The 19,013-nt window shown below is 36.3% G+C and overlaps 1 protein-coding gene across 4 annotated transcripts in view; it reads right to left on the bottom strand.

Moving 5' to 3' along the window:
• The window catches only part of CEP85L (centrosomal protein 85 like), a 180,268-nt gene that overhangs the window by 113,081 nt on the left and 48,174 nt on the right, over nt 1-19,013 (bottom strand). For all 4 annotated transcript variants that reach the window (XM_045071266.1, XM_004740086.3, XM_004740087.3 and 1 more), the window contains one exon: nt 3,063-3,850. In XM_045071266.1, coding sequence (XP_044927201.1) covers nt 3,063-3,850 — 788 coding nt within the window. The remainder of the gene's footprint in view (nt 1-3,062; nt 3,851-19,013) is intronic.

Below are 19,013 nucleotides of genomic sequence, written 5' to 3'. Positions count from 1 at the left end.
ATTGAACTGTCTTCAGTTTTCTTTACCTGCTTTCATCTCTCTACTACAACACTTAGGAGCACAACGAAGAGACCCTTCCAAATACAGCTCATCAAAAAGCAGGACATGCCAGGGTGTGTGCAAATGTTGTCCTCTAGTAGCCTTCTTCCTCTACCATGTACTAGGCAGAAGATTTAAATGTAAGTTTGGCTCTACCGTGCACCTCCAAGCTTCTTATCCTCTTTGCATAGCTTCAAGGTTGGGAAAAACTCCAAAGCAGAGGGTTTTCCAAGTAGAGTAAAAGAAGTAAATTAGTACTCAGTCCCCTAAATTCATCCAATCTGCTCAGTTATCTTTCTATCACACCTTCAGGTTGGAAAATTATTACTCAGCACCCCATGGACAACCACAATTCTGTGCAAAAATACCAGCTGGAGAAATAACTGCCTGATCCCTGTTCTCATATAATCACAGAGCATTTGAGAACTAAAATACTGTAGCATTTTAAAAATTAGGTTTCTGGAGTGCCAAGGTAGCTCAGTCATTTAGGCATCTGCCTTTGGCTCAGGGCATGATACCAGAGTCCTGGGATCGAGTCCTACATTGGGATGCCTTCTCAGCAGGAAGTCTGCTTCTCCTTCCATTCTCCCTCTATGCTCTCTCTCAAATAAATAAATAAAATCTTTTTTTTAAAAAAAAGATTTTTTTTTAAATTATAAAAATTAGGTTTCCTATCTTTCAATCACTTGAACTGATAAATCACAAATCTGGTTAAATTGCTCTTCTCTGATTTATATTTCAAACATCATAATAATGCTTCCTTTTGGTTATGTGGTTTTTATATATAATCAAGATTGTTCAGTACTGTGCCCAAAACAAGAATACAGAAGGTACATGAGATGTGCTCAGGATTCCCCTGTAAATGTAGCATATTCAGGTGTGTATATGTTTTGGAACTCAGATTTAAGAGGTTTCTAGATAAGGGATCTCCTTACCCTTTCAAAGGCTATATTCCTTTAATCTTTACTATTTTTTATTAGTAGCAGTAATGAACATTAATTTTAAATGTTTTCTCTAAGGGAAATTTTATAATTTCTGATAGAATTAATTAGTTTCAGAAAATTCTCGTAATAAAAAACGGATGATAAGATTTATAGAAAAAATTCTACAGATAATTGCTTTCCCAGGTAAAATGAGCTGTGGAAATTACTCTGGAAAAAAAAAATCTCCACATCAAGAAATGTACATATTTACATGTTACTTTAGGGGATACATGCCACTTTTATTTATATGTGTTATTTTATAAAATGCTTTCCTCAAACTGATTAATGAATCTCTTTTGAAAAAAGATTTTATTTATTTGAGAGAGGAAGAGCGCACACAAACAAGGGTAGTGACAGGCAGAAGGAGAGGGAGAAGCAGGCTCCCCACTGAGCAGGGATCCCAATGTGGAGCTTGATCCCAAGACCCTGAGAGATCATGACCTGAGGCAAAGGCAGATGCTCAACTGACTAAGCCACCCAGGTGCCCCCTGATTAATAAATTCTGATACCCAATTTAATCTTTTTTTTTTTTTTTTGCTTATAAACCTAAATATGTATCAAGCACCACCAAAACTTTAAAAATGGCTTTAGTTCCACCTTCTCATTTCATAGATGAAGAAATGAGAAGACATGCAGCTAGCCAACAGACCCATGAAAAGATGCCCAACATCACTATCAGGGAAATACAAATCAAAACCACAATAAGCTATCACCTCACACCTGTTAGAATAGTCATGATCAAAAAGACAAGAGATTACAAGTATTGGCAAGGATGTGGAGAAAAGACAAACCTGTGCACTCTTTGTGGGAATGTAAATTGGTGCAGCCACTATGGAAAACAGTATGAAGGGTTCCTCAAAAAATTAAAAATAGTGCTACCATATGATCTAGCAATTCCCCTTCTGGGTACTTAACCGAAAGAAATGAAAACACTGACCCAAAAGGATATATGCACTCCTATGTCCTCCGGAGCACTATTTACGATAGGACATGAAAGCAAGCTAAGTGCCCACTGATGAATGAATGAACAAAGAAAATGTGGTATATATACAATGGATTATTATTCAGTTGTAACAAAACGAAATCTTGCCATTTGTGACAACATGAATATACCTTGAGGGCATTGTGGTAAGTAAAAGAAGTCAAAGAAAAATACTGTATCATCACATTTATATGTAGAATCTTAAAAAAAAAAGAAAGAAAAAGAAAGAAAGAAAGAAAGAAAGAAAGAAAATAAATCACAGAGAACTAACGGGTGTTCACCAGAACCAGAGTGGGGTGGACAAAATGGGTGAAGGAAGTCAAAAGATAAAAAACTTCAAGTCATAAGGATGTACTTACTGTACACCATGATAATTCTAGTTAATAATACACTACCATATATTTGAAAGTTGCTAAGAGATAATTTTACAAGTTATCACGAGGAAAAAAAAATTGAAAGCATATATGCTGATGGACATTAACCAGACCAGACTTAAGACTCATTGTGGTGATCACTTCACAAAACATACATGTATCAAGTCATTATGTTGTAGAACTGAAACTAATGCAATGTTACATGTCAATTATTCACTGATTAAAAAAAAAAAAAACAGAAGAACAGAAAAAGAAACTGAGGCTCAGATGGAAAAAAATCATCCAGGTTCTGAATCTGATAGAGACAAAATCCAAGACCTCATACTCCCAAGTTTATGTTCTACTATACCAAGCCAGTTCCTTTGTCTCTTTCACATTTAAATTGAAAATGTGTTGCTTTGTTCATTTTTATGCTCACTTAACAAATGAGAAGGAAAGTAAAGACGAAGTTAGGTACAAGATTTTAAGTTTTTCGTTTTAATCAGCCTCAAATATTTTTTAACTTTTGTTTATCAAAACAGTACTTTGGGAGTTTATACCATTTATGCTTAGTAAGTTGAAAAAGGAAAAGCAAAACCATCTGCACCAACGGACAGACACTATTCTATGCTTACTGCAAGTGTGCTACTTACTGTACTCATAACATCCACTGGAGGGAAGCACACACTAGATTTTGAGCCTTACCTGCACTGGTGTTTCATTTTCTTGTCGAAATTCTTCAATTTGCTGCTGTTGCCAAGGAGCTAAACTGTAAGAGTCCTCTGTAGTTCTACTTTCCAAAGGGTTTGTCCGCAACTGCTCCGTAAGCCACATCTGTGTCCTCACAGAAGGCTGAATGGGAACTCCACCTACTGCCTGTTGACCTAGCATTAAATATTTCGGAGGTTCAAAGGCCTCTGCACTTGTCATAATGGGCTTGCTTTCAGGTAAGGCACTGTATGTCATGTCTAAGGTTGGTCTCCTAAGGGTGGAGGAAGAAGCTCTAAAGTCCTCTTTGCTACAGCTCTCGAATTTATATTTGCAGTCCAGAGTTGACGATCGTTTTTTATTTATTTCCTTGTCCTCTAGCTTAAGCATCTCCATACTATCATGTAAGCAGCTAGGCCCAATTGTTCTTAGTTGAGACGTTAAAACCTTGGCTCTCCCTGTCTTTTCCAAACCACTCCTTGACTCATCAGCATGTATAACGCTACCCTGGCCGCAGTTATCCGGGGCAGTGAGTTTGGATAAAGATGACCATTTCCGTAGAGGCCGGAAGTCCTTCATGTCTAGTGAAGAGTCCTGCTCTCCCCTGCCATGGTTTCCCAATGTTTGCATGAGGCTTGCACTCCATTTTGAGCCATCTGTCGTCAATGATTCCCTATGTTTGGAAACTGAAGCACTAGAGTTAGACGGCATGACATGGGCAGTAGGAAGAGTAACCAATGATCGACTAGGCTTAAAAGATAATGTGCCACTTGAAGTTGAATGATCTGGAAAGAAAAAAAAATGTCAAATTAGTTATAATTTATGGGAAAAAAATTTGCTAAATGTGAAATGCCAAAACAAATATCTGAATATGGTTTCCCAGCACAAGTTTTTCAGAGACACTTTATCAAAATGCAGTTATTATTATGTTTATCTGAAACAAACCAAACATTTTCAAATGTTATTTTCTAAAAATGAATATATAATGAAATATATGTCCACTTACCATCTACTTACAGATGACAAACGACTAGAAAACAGGTTTATAGTCACCCTATTTAACATAATTATTGCTACTTTTTCAAAAGAAAAAATCCATCTCCCCACTGGGAAGTCTTATTCATTATCTAGCACTGAAGCCTCAGAAATAACTCTTCTAGAAAATGGTTGTTTTTCACAGTCTTTCCTAAACTGTGAAAACCTATGCCATATTCAAACATTATAGCATCTCCCCAAACTCTAACTCAAATCAGAAATATGGGTAAAGAAGATCCTGCAATAATGGAATATAATCAGAAAGCACTCTAGTAATATACTTGCAGACACAGAGTAGTTTCTCCGTTCCCAGTACGCCTTAAATGGCACCTTCAATGGTATGTTTCCCAAGCTATAACTCCTGGAGTCTACTAAGATTGCTACCTTTCTCTGCATATTCACCAAACCCCTAAGTTGTAAGCCTTCACTTCCAAAATGACGACACAGCTATTGCCTTAGGTCAAGTCTTTACATATTCTTCTTCTACACACAGTAACAGTTTTAGTAGGCTCCATGTGAAACCCAAACCACAGATAAAGACCTCTCTCTTCTATGAACTCACCATTAAGTGACAAATTATCATCAAATGTGTTAAATTAAAATTAAAGATTATAAATTTTTATCAGAGGACACTTTAAAGGGGGATAATAATTGAAATTGTAAGGGGAGAAGAGGAGAGTGGTGAAAGGCAATTTTCAAAGCTTATTCTATATTTTTCCATACTGTTTGGTTCATACTAGAGTACGTTTAATACTACTTGTGAGCTTTGATGTTGTCCTAAAGAAATAAAATAATGTGAAAAGAAATGATGAAAAGGCCATAAGAAAACTCAGATGAGAAAGAGCCAGGTAGACTAACAATGAAACTCCAGCACAGAATTTATTCACCTGGAAATGAAGAAAAAAAATATTACAGATGGAAGAACACAAGAAAAGTACTATAGCGAACACTTACTTATCATGCTCAAGCTTCTCATCAGCTTGTGCAGAATCTTTTTATACTCAGGGTAATTCCCACATTATAAGTCTAATCTCCCAAAATTAATTTTAGACCTCAGATTCCCAACATACTCTGCAACTACGTACAGTGTAGAATTCAGAAATACCTGCACAAGATCTCAGTTTGGAAGTGAGTCACATAAGAAAATGGCTCTGTATGGAGCTACTATTTCTGGCTGGTACAAACAACAGCAGAGGCATTAGCCTTCCACAATGACAGCACCCAGCAGCAGTCAATCAAGGTCTGGCCCAGAGTGGCAGCAATTGGGCAGTACTGGTACTTGGTGGGGCTGGAGAAGTGATGGTTCTCAACGGTGAACTGAGGGAAACTACCTGTAAGATTTTAAGCCTGGTTCTCCAACCTTCCACCCCACCCCTCATTCTATGAGGTACTAAACACCTTTAAATAAATTCCTCATTAAGCTTCTGCAGATTAAGAACACAAACCGAACCAAGTATGAAGCCAGAAGAACGCAACTCCCAAAGAAAAAACAAATTATTCCATTTATCTGCTGTACGTAGTATTAAGAAAAGTTGCTCCAAGGAGGAAGTTAACATTTATAAAAGTTAAGTATATTGCTCAAGATCATATAACAAGTAAAGTCAGATATTGCAAAAGCCCAACTGGCTGTGCCCTAGGGTGGCTGGGGCAGGACTTTAGTCCTGCTCTACACACCCAATCTCCATCAGCCCCAATACACAATCTAAAGAGAGAAAAATCTCTTGTTGACTATGAAAACTTTGCTTCAAAAACATATGCTTGATTCTCTCGCCCCCTTTCCAACCAGTCTACCACAGCTGAGGTCAGACCACATAGAAATTCAAGAAATGACAGTGCTTTGCATTATGTCATTCACATATGCATGTGAACAAGATGCCATGGAAATCTGAACCTGAACCACAGGATTCAAAGCCTAGTATACTAGATACTGTATCACAGTGAGCAGACTAAATTTTCTAAACAGAAAAAATTTCCTCAAGGTAATTCTTAAAAGATAAAGATGAAACAGAATTAATTAAGTCTTCAAATGCCCCATTAAGGAAAGAGCCTGGCCTTCATTCATCAAGAACTGTGATACCACTGAAAGTTTCCAAAGGAGTGAGTAACATGATCAAAACCATACTTAAAATGATTATTCCAATAACAGCGTTGAGGACAGATTAAAGCAAAATGATTGGCAACAGGAAGATTAACAGATTATTGTGAAAATCAATAGAAAAAAATTAGGGAATATGCTACTGAAGGTCAGTTCTAAATAGAAACAGGACTCATGTCCCTAAAAGTGTATGAAATATCTGTATTAATATATTATAGTACTATATCTATTTACCAACTACATAAGTGTGTGTGTATTTATCTGAACATGTCTGTGTTACTATTGCTAAAGGAGTATTTGTATTAAAATCATTAAAGATCTTTAACTTAAAAAAAATTTTGGTGCGGCTCAGTGCTTAAGCTTCTGCCTTCAGCTCTCAGGGTCCTGTGATTGAGCCCCACATCGGGCTCTCTGCTCAGCAGGGAGCCTGCTTTCCCCTCTCTCTCTGCCTACCTCTCTGCCTACTTGTGATCTCACTCTCTCTGTCAAATAAATAAATAAAATCTTAAAAAAAAATAAAAATTTGAAAATTTTTTTTTATATTTAAAAAACTTGATAAGTAAAGACAAAGTGTAAAGGTTAAATATAACAGCTTTAAAATTAGTCTTTTTCGATTCAAATCCTGGTTCTACCACTTAGTGCCATGTGTTCAAACAACTTATCTAACCTTCTTGCCTCACAGACCCCTCGTCCATAAAGCAGACAGCACAAGAGTGAAGATTAAATGAAGAAACACACATAAAGGACTCATAAGAATTTCTGGTACAGAGAAAAATTTTAGTTATCATTACACCATTAAAAAAGCTAATAAATAAATGTTACTCTGTCATGTAACAGACAAAAGACTAAATATCCATAGGATACAAAGAACTCCAATAAATTTAAAAACGAAACAAAACCTAACTACCAAATTTAAAAATGAGCAAAGGAAATCGGAAAACAAATCAAGAGAAATGCAAAAAAAGAATACACGTTTAAAAAAAAATGTTCAGAGCATGTGGGTGGCTCAGTCAGTGAAGTGTCTGCCTTCAGCTCAGGTCATGATCCTGGGGTCTAGAGCCCAGAGTCAAGCTCCCTTCTCAGTGGGGAACCTGCTGTCCATCTCCCTCTGCCCTTCCTTCCTGCTCATGCTCATGCTCACTCTCTCACAAATAAATAAATAAAATCTTAAAAAAAAAAAAAAAGATGTTCAAATTCATTAATAGTTAAAGTGTGTTCCCTATCCTATTCATAAGTTATTAAAGGCTACAATATCCCACAATGATGAGAAATTAAATTGTTATAGCCTTTGAGAGAAGAAAGGCAATTTGTTTGTATATATCAATATTTAAAATATGTAAGCACATAAGCAAATATATGTAAATACATTTACATTCATGAGCAGAGAAACGATCTGGAAGAATACACCCGGAACATAATTAACAAAGGTATACCCCTCATCATGGAAAAGAGGAGAAAAGGAGAAAGGTGTTTTCATATTTAACTTTATACAGTGTCCTAATTTCCTTTCAAGGAGCATAATCTTACCATTTGGTCAAACTATTGCAAAGATGTTTTGTTTTGTGACCTCAAAGAGTTTAAAATATCTCAAATAACACTGTTACTTAAGTATTAATAATGTATCAGGTGACTGTCTCACTTTCCATGTTACAGCTGAAACCTCTGAGACCATAGATCACCAGTCTTAGCTGCTACTTATATCTGATAAATGTGCTACTTTTCTGTCTACCTTTGCTAGCTATTTCCCAACTGCGTGGAAAATCAATAATTGGTGATAAAAACCAATTCCACAGGATACTAGCATTTCCTCCTGCAAATATGAAAAGAATTGACATATGCTATTCAAAGAACATTATATTTTGAGAGCAGAATTGACTAAAAGTCACTTTTCTGAATTTCTCAAACGTTAACATACAAAAACAATTACCTGGGATCTGGAGCCCTACTCCGAGAGATCCTGATTCAGTTAAAGTAGAGAGGGAACCAGGAAATATCACTGTTGAGTAAGTGATTCTCTGTTCTATTCACTGTAACATCATTCTGTCTGGGTCTGATTCCAGTTCTGAAGCCTTCAAACTTAAATATCCCAAGTTCAACCAACACCAGTATCTGAGTTCTAATATACAAACTGGTTTACTGTGACTTTCAGAATTCAGTATGGAGCAATCTAAGGATTAAAGCCTAGTCTATTCACACAATAAGCACATACATACACATGAACATACAACATGAAATAATGAAGAAAAATTAAATATTTGACAGCATGGGTATCTAGAAAAAGGACCATTATATCTCAGAGATGAGTCTAGAATATATTAACACCTTAAGAATGTTATTTTTGTGTTAATGAAACAAAGGCAATTAGAGATAGATGTAATGCAACTCCTAATGTGCTTCATTATCCTATCTAATTGTAGCCACAAATCCCAATGCAAGTTATTACAATGGCATCTGGCCCACATCTAAGTTACCACAGTGAAATCTGAAACCAGCAAAGGGTAGTGCTTTTAAAAACCAGAGGACAGGGTCTATAGCACTCACAGAGAACACCGTACAGCTAAAGGTTTCAGAGATTTTGGATTGCCAAGGAAAAATATAAGAGGAGGACTTTGCTGTAACCTGATAATACAACTGAATATTTAAGATAATATGTTCTGAATTCTGACAAAATCTCAACCTTTTGTTTCACTGTCATGTTATTGTTATCTGGCAACAGATGAATACACTGATTCTATCTTTTCTTGTATTCCGGTCTCTCTGTTCTACCCTTCCTAAATAAAAGCAAATAAATTCAAAAAAGACCACATCCTTCAGACCTATATTACAATAATAAATCACAAGTTTTTACATTAAAAAAATTAATCAGGAAACTATATAACCCCAAATCAAAATATTTTGATTTAAAATGTACCTACTGGGGCACCTGGGTGGCTTAGTGGGTTAAAGCCTCTGCCTTCGCCTTGGGCCATGATCTCAGGGTCCTGGGATCGAGCCCCCCATTGGACTCTCTGCTCAGTGGGGAGCCTGCTTCCTCTTCTCTCTCTCTCTGCCTGCCTCTCTGCCTATTTGTGATCTCTGTCTGTCAAATAAATAAGTGAAATCTTATAAAAAAAAATAGTACCTAGTTAGGGGTGCCTGGATGGCTCAGTGGTTAAGCATCCAATTCTTGAATTCAGCTCAGGTCACTATCTCAGGGTCATGAGATCAGACCCAACACTGGGCTCCATGCTAGGCGTGAAGCCTGCTTAAGATTCTCTCTTTCTTTGTGGCCCCCAAGTCACACGCCTGTTCCCAATCTCTCTCAAATCAAATAAAATCAAATGTAATCACTTAATATAGTTGTCAATATAAATTATAATAAACATTACATTTTTAAACAAAAATTTTAACTCTAATGCAGAGACAATAAAGTTTTATATAATAGCATGTTACTTTTTCCCCTTCCTGCTAATGCTATAATCATATCAGAAAAAAAAATTTTATGCCACATCCTTTTTTTTAAACAAATGAACCCCATCCTTTTTTTTTTTAAACAAACAAACATTTCTAAGCATTCCTTATATTTTTATAAATATTGTAAAATATTATGAACTACATCCTGGTGGGAAAAGAGCTATATAAAGAAATTCAACAATAATTCAACCAAAGACTCTCTTAGGAATGTAATATATATAAGGGACTGTACTAGATAGAAAAGACAATGTATATACATTACTCACAAAAATATGAATATATTCCTTCCCCTCAGGGTTTACAATTCACTATACACAGCTACAGTGCAAGACTAAAGTTTATCACAAGGAAACTACAAAAACCAGACAATAGAATAGTCTGCCAGAGAGAAAAGGCAAACTATTCACAAAAGAACTCTCAGGATAATAACCAACTTCTTTACAACAGTAATGGAATGCAGAACACAGTGAAATAATATCTTCAAAGGGTTAACAGTAAATAACTGGCACCCAAGAATTTGCTTAGAAAGGTAAGCTATCTTTCAAGAACATGGGCAAGGGCGCCTGGGTGGCTCAGTGGGTTAAGCTGCTGCATTCGGCTCAGGTCATGATCTCAGGGTCCTGGGATCGAGTCCCGCATCGGGCTCTCTGCTGAGCAGAGAGCCTGCTTCCTCCTCTCTCTCTGCCTGCCTCTCTGCCTACTTGTGTTCTCTCTCTGTCCAATAAATAAATAAAATCTTTAAAAAAAAAAAAAGAACATGGGCAAAATATATTTTCAGGTAAGCAAAAACAGAGTTTATCAATAGACTCACTAAAGGAACTACAAAGATTCCTTTAGTTTCTTTCAGGAAGAAGACAAATGAGTCCTGAGTTGTAAAATAATAATAATGATGATAATAATAATAATAATAATAATAATAAAAATAAAGAGTTGGGTTTTTTTTTAACTAAATGCAATTAAATCTAAAAAAACAAAGGATGATAACTGCATAAAACAATAAAAACAATATCTATTTCTTTCATTAGTGTTCTGTAGTTCCTCAAGAAATTCAAGACACAAAAAGATGGAAGAGAATTTCATGCTCATGGATCAGAAGATGAAACATTGTTAAAATGTCTATACTGCCCAGAGCAATCTATACTTTCAATGTCATCCCGAATCAAAATTCCACCAGTATTTTTCAAAGAGCTGGAACAAACAATCCTAAAATTTGAATGGAACCAGAAGAGACCCCGAATTGCTAAGGAAATGCTGAAAAAGAAAAACAAAACTGGGGGCATCGCGTTTCATGATTTCAAGCTTTATTACAAAGCTGTGATCATCAAGACAACATGGTACTGGCACAAAAACAGGCACACAGACCAGTGGAACAGAGTAGAGAGCCCAGATATGAACCCACAACTCTATGGTCAAATAATCTTTGACAAAGCAGGAAAATATATCCAGTGGAAAAAAGACAATCTCTTTAATAAATTGGGCTGGGAAAATTGGACAACTATGTATAGAAGAATGAAACTTGACCATTTCGATAAACTCGAAATGTATAAAATATCTCAACATGAGGCAGGAATCTATCAAAATCCTAGAGGATAACATAGGCAGTAACCTCTTTGACATAGGCCACAGAAACTTCTTTCAAGATGGCCCCAAAGGCAAAGGAAACAAAAGCTAAAATGAGCTTTTGGGACTTCATCAAGATCAAAAGCTTCTGCACAGCAAAGGAAACAGTCAACAAAACAAAGAGGCAACTCATGGAATGGGAGAAGATATTCACAAATGACAAAGGGCTGATATCCAAAATATATAAAGAATTCCTCAAACTCAACACACACAAAACAGATAATCACATCAAAAAATGGGCAAAAGACATGAAAAGACACTTCTCCAAAGAAGACGTACAAATGGCTAAAAGACACATGAAAAAATGTTCATCATCATTAGCCATCAGGGAGATTCAAATCAAAACCACATTGAGATACCACCTTACACCAGTTAGAATGGCCAAAGTCAACAAGACAGAAAACAACAAGTGTTGGAGAGGATGTGGAGGAAGGAGAACCCTCTTACACTGTTGGTGAGAAGGCAAGTTGGTACAGCCACTTTGGAAAACAGTGTAGAGATTCCTCAAAAATTAAAATTAGAGCTACCCTATGACCCTACAATTGTACTACTGGTTATTTACTGCAAAGGTACAGATGTAGTGGGAAAAAGGGCCATCTGTACCCCAATGTTCATAGCAGGAATGGCCACAGTCGCCAAACTGGAAAGAACCAAGATGCCGTTCAATGGATGAATGGATAAAGAAGATATGGTCCATATATACTATGGAGTATTATGCCTCCATCAGAAAGGATGAATACCCAACTTTTATATCAACATGGATGGGACTGGAGGAGATTATGCTGAGTAAAATAAGTCAAGCAGAGAGGGTCAATTATCATATGGTTTCACTTACTTGTGGAGCATAAGGCAAAACAAAGAGGACATTGGGAGACGGAGAAGAGAAGTAAGTTGGGGGAAATTGGAGGGGGAAACAAACCATGAGAGACTGTGGACTCTGAGAAACAAACTGAGGGTTTTGGAGGGGTGGGGGGTTGGATAAGCCTGGTGGTGGATATTAAGGAGGGCACATATTACATGGAGCACTGGGTGAGCTGCATTAAACAATGAATTTTGGAACACACACAGAAAAGTTAAAGTAAATTAAATTTTTAAAAAATATCTAATTTGTGGGCTAAAAAAACATTAAAATCAGAAGATTTGCAACTATAACATATAACTCAAAACAAGGGTGGATCAGCTTTCCCCTTTTTTCTTAAATCCTCCACCCCCCTCCTTTTTTTTTTTTAAATCCCAGAACCCTGGGATCATGACCTGAGCTGAAGGCAGATGCTTAATTGACTTAATTAGCAGATGCTTAATCGACTGAGCCACCCAGGTACCCCCAGAATTCCATTTTTAAGGTCCTTATATCTGCAAGAGGAAGAGAAAGACTCTAATTACCATTCTAGACAGTCAAGCTAAGGGTTACATAACATCTACATTAACAGCTAAAAGAAGAGGTAGACCTAGTACAACTGTATAGCCACAGGGTAAAGAATGAAGTTGGACCCCTACCTTGTACCATCCACAAATATTAACTTAAAATGAATCAAAGCCCTAAATGTAACGGCTAAAACTATAAAACTCTTAGAAGAAACTATAGGTGTTTAAATATTCATGACATTAAGTCAGGCAGTGGTTTCCTAAATACCAAAATATAAATATAATACATATTTACTATATAATACCAAAAGTCCAGCAACAAAACAAAGTAAAGATAAATTAGACATCATCAAAAATTTTAAAACTTACTTCCAATTAGACTATCACAAAAAAAAAAAAAAAAAAAGACAAGACTACCCAGACTATCCCCAAGATAGGAGCTAATTTTTGCAAACATTGATCTGATAGGGATTTGTATCTAGACTATATTAAAAAACTCTTACAACTCAATAAAAACACAAAGGGCCCAATTTAAAAATGGGTTCAGATTTGAACAGATATTTCTTCAAAGAAGATACACAAATGGACTTACTAAGCAGACTTCATGTAGTCATCAGGAAAATGCAAACCAAAACCACAGTGAGATACTACTTCATATCCACTAGAAGAGCTATCAACAAAATGACAGATAAGTGCTGGCAAACATGTGGAGAAATTGGAACCCTCATACAATGCTGGTGAGAAAAGAAAAAACACCATTGCTTAAGAAACAGTTCGGCAGCTCCTGAAAAGATTATAGAGTTACCATATAACCCAGCAATTCCACTCCTAGGTACATACCCAAGAGAAATTAAAATATGGTCATAGAGACATTTTTCCTAATGACCCAAAGCCAAAACAACCCGAAATGTCTATCGACTGATGAAAAGATAAACTGTATTATCCACAGAATGGAATATTATATGACAATGAAGAGAAATGAAGTACTGGTATATGCTACAGCATGAATGAATCTTAAAAACATTATGCTGGGGTGCCTGGGTGGCTCAGTGGGTTAAAGCATCTGCCTTGGGCTTGGGTCATGATCCCAGGGTCCTGGGATCGAGCCCCACATCGAGCTCTCTGTTTAGCAGGGAGCCTGCTTCCTCCTCTCTCTCTGCCTGCCTCTCAGCCTGCTTGTGATCTCTGTCTGTCAAAGAAAGAAAGAAAGAAGAAAGAAAGAAAGCCTCTAAAAAAAATAAAAACAAAAAAAAACAAAAACTTTATGCTCAGTGAAATCAGTCACAAAGGACTACATGTTAGATGATTCAATTTATATGAATTGACCAGAACAAAGAAATCTATAGAGACAGAAAAGATTAGTGGTTGCTTAGGGAAGATGCAGAGTGACAGCTAGTGGATTTCTTTTAGGGAAGCTAAAAATGCTCTAAAATTAGATTATGGCAATAACTGCACAATAATAAAAATATATTAAAAACCAATAAATTCTACACTTTGAATGGGTAAATTGTATGGTATGTGGATTATACTCAATAACGCTTTTAAAAAAAACATAGGTAGTATATAACTTCTTTATTAAAAAATTTTATTTGGAAAAAGGCATGAAGAAAAAGTCAATCAAAAGGCAAGAAAGGGGGCGCCTGGTGGGCTCAGTGGGTTAAAGCCTCTGCTTTCAGCTCAGGTCATGATCCCAGGATCCTGGGATCGAGCCCCACATCGGGCTCTCTGCTCAGCAGGGAACCTGCTTCCTCCTCCCCTTCTCTGCCTGCCTCTCTGCCTATTTGTGATATCTGTCAAATAAATAAATAAAATCTTTAAAAAAACAAAAACAAAAACAAAAGGCAAGAAAGGATGGGGAAAAAAAGCTGAGATGAAAGAAGAAGTACACAATAGGGTTTTAAAATGTGCCAAAATACAATAATCACCACAGTAAGTGCAAATCTACTCAAAAAGAACTGTCCAAATCATTTTTAATCCAGTTAAAATGTTTACAAAAGATACACCTAAAACACTAAGTCTTCTTTTCTGAAAACTATAGAACGCTTATAAAAGAAACTGAAGAGTATACAAAGAAATGGGAAAAATTTTCCATGCTCATGGGTTGGAAGAACAAATATTGTTAAAATGTCTATACTACCCAAAGCAATCTATACATTTCATGCAATCCCTAGCAACATAACACTGGCATTTATCACAGAGCTAGAACAAACAATCCTCAAATTTGTATGGAACCACAGTAGACCCCAAAAAGCCAAAGCAATCCTGATAAAATATGATATCCGCATAAAGTCTGAAAATATTCACAAAAAGAATCACATAAAAAATATCAATAACATCAGGAAAACTGTATGTCAGCTATCAATATCATAACAAATCATGCTTTCTCAAACTGCTTGTTTTTATTTAAGGATAATGAGAAACTTGTTTCCTTATAGCCAAATGTATGGCCTACTCCTTTAGCAACTGTACATAATAGCAATAGTATGCAATTTTGTGCATAAGCATTTGTGTTTATAAAATAAAATGAGAAGCTGGCTTCAAACAAAGAGGGCAGAAGGCATTTCTGATCTCCAACCAGATTATTAGCAACTTAATTAAAGGACAATCTGAAGTACAGCTTAAAGAGGTCAAGAATTCAACAAAACTTATTTTATTATTTTTTTAAGATTGTATTTATTTATTTGACAGAGAGAGAGAGCAAACGCAAAAGCAGGCAGAGTTGCAGGCACACTAAGTAATTTCTCTCCTGTAAAAATTTTCACAAATGAAATTAGAACTTAATCTCTTAAATTACAGAATGTGGTTTTTGAAAATGCAAATTTTCTTAGAAACAAAACTTACTATGACAGAACATACAACAAATTATTCATCTATCTTCCATCTGTAGTTTGGGGAGATGTGAAGTCATTAACCTCCCTAAAGCCATGGCTGTGTGAACAGCCTGTCAAGGTCAGAAACACATAGGTTCGTCACAGGGAAATAAAATGAACTAAATTTAGCTCAGCTCGGTCAAGTTTAAGCATCCATATCCTACCAGGCCGAAAAACAAAATAATAGAAAAATTGAGTGAATAAATGAATGGATGAATGAATAACAGTGAAAGTAAAAATGATGTCCATAATGATGCAGAATATACCTCCTATAAGCCTTCTAGAGCTGCGATGCCATTATATACCATGTTTAAGAACTTAGCATTCAAGTATTAATTTCAAGAAATGATGTAGATCAACAAGAAAACAAAGGAGAGATGAGGAGCAAAGGAAAAAGTTATTTAGTTTGCAAAAGAATGTAAGTCATAATTATTCTAAATACTGCTGTTAAATTATTTACTTTCACAAGTAAAGAAAAATATTCTGTGTATAATCTCTGACCTACTCCCATATGCAAATAAAGAACTAAAGGCCATAAAGGTTAAATTACTTGACCAAGTACAAATCTCAAAATAGAATGAGAGTCTGTTTCTCAGTCTAGGGTTACCTATACCATCCTAAATTACACCTCACAGGACTTCTTTCCCGCTAGTTTCTCACTTCTGAGTACAGATATCTTACACAGTGGGGTTAAGGCAAAGCTTTGGAGCTAGATTTGAAGAATCTCAGCTCTACCACTTGAAAAGCTGTAAACCCCAAATACATTATTAACCCCCTCTAATTCTTTTTTCATCGGTTAAAAAAAACCACAGTTAATTGTATTTTACCTCCAAAGGATTTTATAATGAAGAATCTTTTTAAATCACATATAAAGCACAAAACTCCATATTGCAAAAATTTATGGAGGTATTTTTGTTAATGTTAAGGCTAACTGACTACTGTAGTATCTAGAAATAGTATCTGGAAGCCCAGTTACTGGAATAGCCATTATTATGGTCTGAAATTTCTGAAGTTATGAACCTGCAAAAGCATAGTATTATTCACCATGGGCTGAGCATCTTATAAACTAAAACAAAGACAACAGGTTAGAAAATTATCTAACTATCACTTACTTCACCTAGAAAATGGGTATATAATTACATTTAAATATAATTTTTTAATTAACTGACATAATCATGTCAACTTATCATTATGTCTATATAGTAAATGCTCAATAAATACTATTATAATAATTAAAAGGTTAAGAGGGAGCTCTCAATTTGCTTAAAAATATTACCCAGGGTATGCAGTAAGTGGAGAAGTGATAGCTAGACTACAGCAATAGCTATTATGAGTGTCATATGTTATAATTGTATAAATTTGGTATTATGCATGTGGGTTTTATCACTTTACCTTTCTAATTTGGCATAAATTTGGAATTTTCCATAAAAGAGGAAAAAAGTAAAAAAAAAAGCTAAGAACAAGAGTACTCATTTTACACCTTAAAATGAGGTATTTTAAAGAAACCATCTGGCAAATTAAACTACTAAAACCTAGTCACTGTAATAAAATACATAAGCAAAGACAACAACTTTTTATGACATCCTCCAAAACTGGTGGCTGCCTAGAGCTGGGGGAATTAGTGTTTGGTATGCAGGTAAGGGGTGTGGGGTTTCTTTTGAGGATAATGAAAAATGCCCTAAATGTAATACTGGTGATATACAACTCTGTGACTACACCAAAAGCCACCAAATCGTACACTTTACTTTTTTTAGAAGGCTCCATGCCCAACATGGGTCTCAAACTCACAACCCTCGAGGGCTGCATGCCCTACCCACTGAGCAAGCCAGCCACCCCTGAATTAGAAATTTAAAATAGCTGAATCTTACAGTATATGAATTCCATCTAAGATTTTTTTTTTTTTTAATTTCACACAGAGAGAGAGATCACAAGTAGGCAGAGAGGCAGGCAGAGAGAGACGGGAAAGAAAGCTCCCTGTTGAGCAGAGAGCTCAATGCAGGGCTCGATCCCAGTATGCTGGGATCATGACCTGAGCCGAAGGCAGAGGCTTTAACCCACTAAGCCACCCAGGCACCCCTGTGAATTCCATCTAAAGAGAGCTGTTTAAATACAAAGAATGCACTGTTATTACCTCCTACATATCTCCTGAATCACCCCATGCTCTCTTTTCCCACTCTCTTTTTATGAAGAAGTCACTAAGGTGCCTACCTGCAACAGAAGTTGTCTCCTTGTATCCAGTCTGGTGTCCTCTGTTCTATCCCCAGAATCTCACACCTTCCTGGCTGGGACTATGCTATTGTCTTCCTCCTTGTGCCCTGGCAGCTCCTACTTACATTTTGGACATTGGGTTAAACATTACTTCTGCCAGGAGTCTTTCATCTAATCCAGTGGATTCAGGTATCACGCTGCTATTTTATGTTAATTATTTCCTATCTGTCTTCTCCACTAGAGTTTACATACATAAGGAACGGGAAATTTTCTGTTAATCCTAACCCCTACTCTAGCACAGTATCCCACACACAGTAGACACTCAGTAAATATAGACTCTATGAAGAAATAAATGACGAACAAGTCCTTACCTGACAAGGCCTTCACTCCTTCACAAAATAAAGACAATGCACCAACTGGTAACTTTTCTGATTTTTTTCCCTTCTGATATATATACATATTCACAGGATGACCTCAAAATTTTTATTATTAAATAGCCCTATTATTTCCTAGTAAAAACAACTAACTAAAGAAGATATGATTAAATTGAAGTCCATCTTTATCAGTCCCTCCTTTTGAAATAAATGAGGTTAATTAGATAAGAAAATTATCTCTAATACAAATTAGCAGTTGGGAATTACCAAAGTAAAAAATTTAACTCTATCTGTACCGTTTTTTTCAGTAAAGTATATAAATATGCTTGAAAACTAACCCCAAATTGACTATTAGAAGCTACATTTAAGAACTCAGATTTAAAAAGATAAAAGAAGGGGCACCTGGGTGGCTCAGTGGGTTAAAGACTCTGCCTTCAGCTCAGGTCATGATCCCAGGGTCCTGGGATCGAGCTCTGCCATCAGGCTCTCCACTCAGCAGGGAGCCTGCTTCCTCCTCTCTCTATCTGCCTGCCTCTCTGCCTACTTGTGATCTCTGTTCGCCAAATAAATAAATAAAATCTTTAAATATATATATATATAAAAGAACTGCTTGCAAGCCTGCTTCCCAGGCTCAGTGTCCTAAGGGTGAGGAAGACTGTCCCATGGAAGGTTACAAAGGCAGCCTAGGCAAAAATTAAATTATTTTACTGCCACAGGGTCCTATGCTCCCAGTTTCCTCTGGCTTCTCCTTTTATCATTCAACTCTGGCACGGCATCTAGCTTATATGCTACACGAGTGCTGCATATATACTTCAAACTCAACTCCCTCTCAAACTAATTTCTGTGGTAACAGTGGCTGTTTACCACCTCCAGGTCTCACCAAAGAAAACCTCAGAAGAAACAGGTAGCTGCTGGCGTGGCCTATGTT

This window comes from Mustela putorius, unplaced genomic scaffold (genome assembly GCF_011764305.1).
Source record: "Mustela putorius furo isolate JIRA1106 unplaced genomic scaffold, ASM1176430v1.1 tig00003983_pilon_pilon_pilon, whole genome shotgun sequence".
NCBI lineage: Eukaryota > Metazoa > Chordata > Mammalia > Carnivora > Mustelidae > Mustela > Mustela putorius.
The sequence above is the reverse complement of the archived record's forward strand: the minus strand, read 5'-3'. Positions and strand labels throughout refer to the sequence as shown.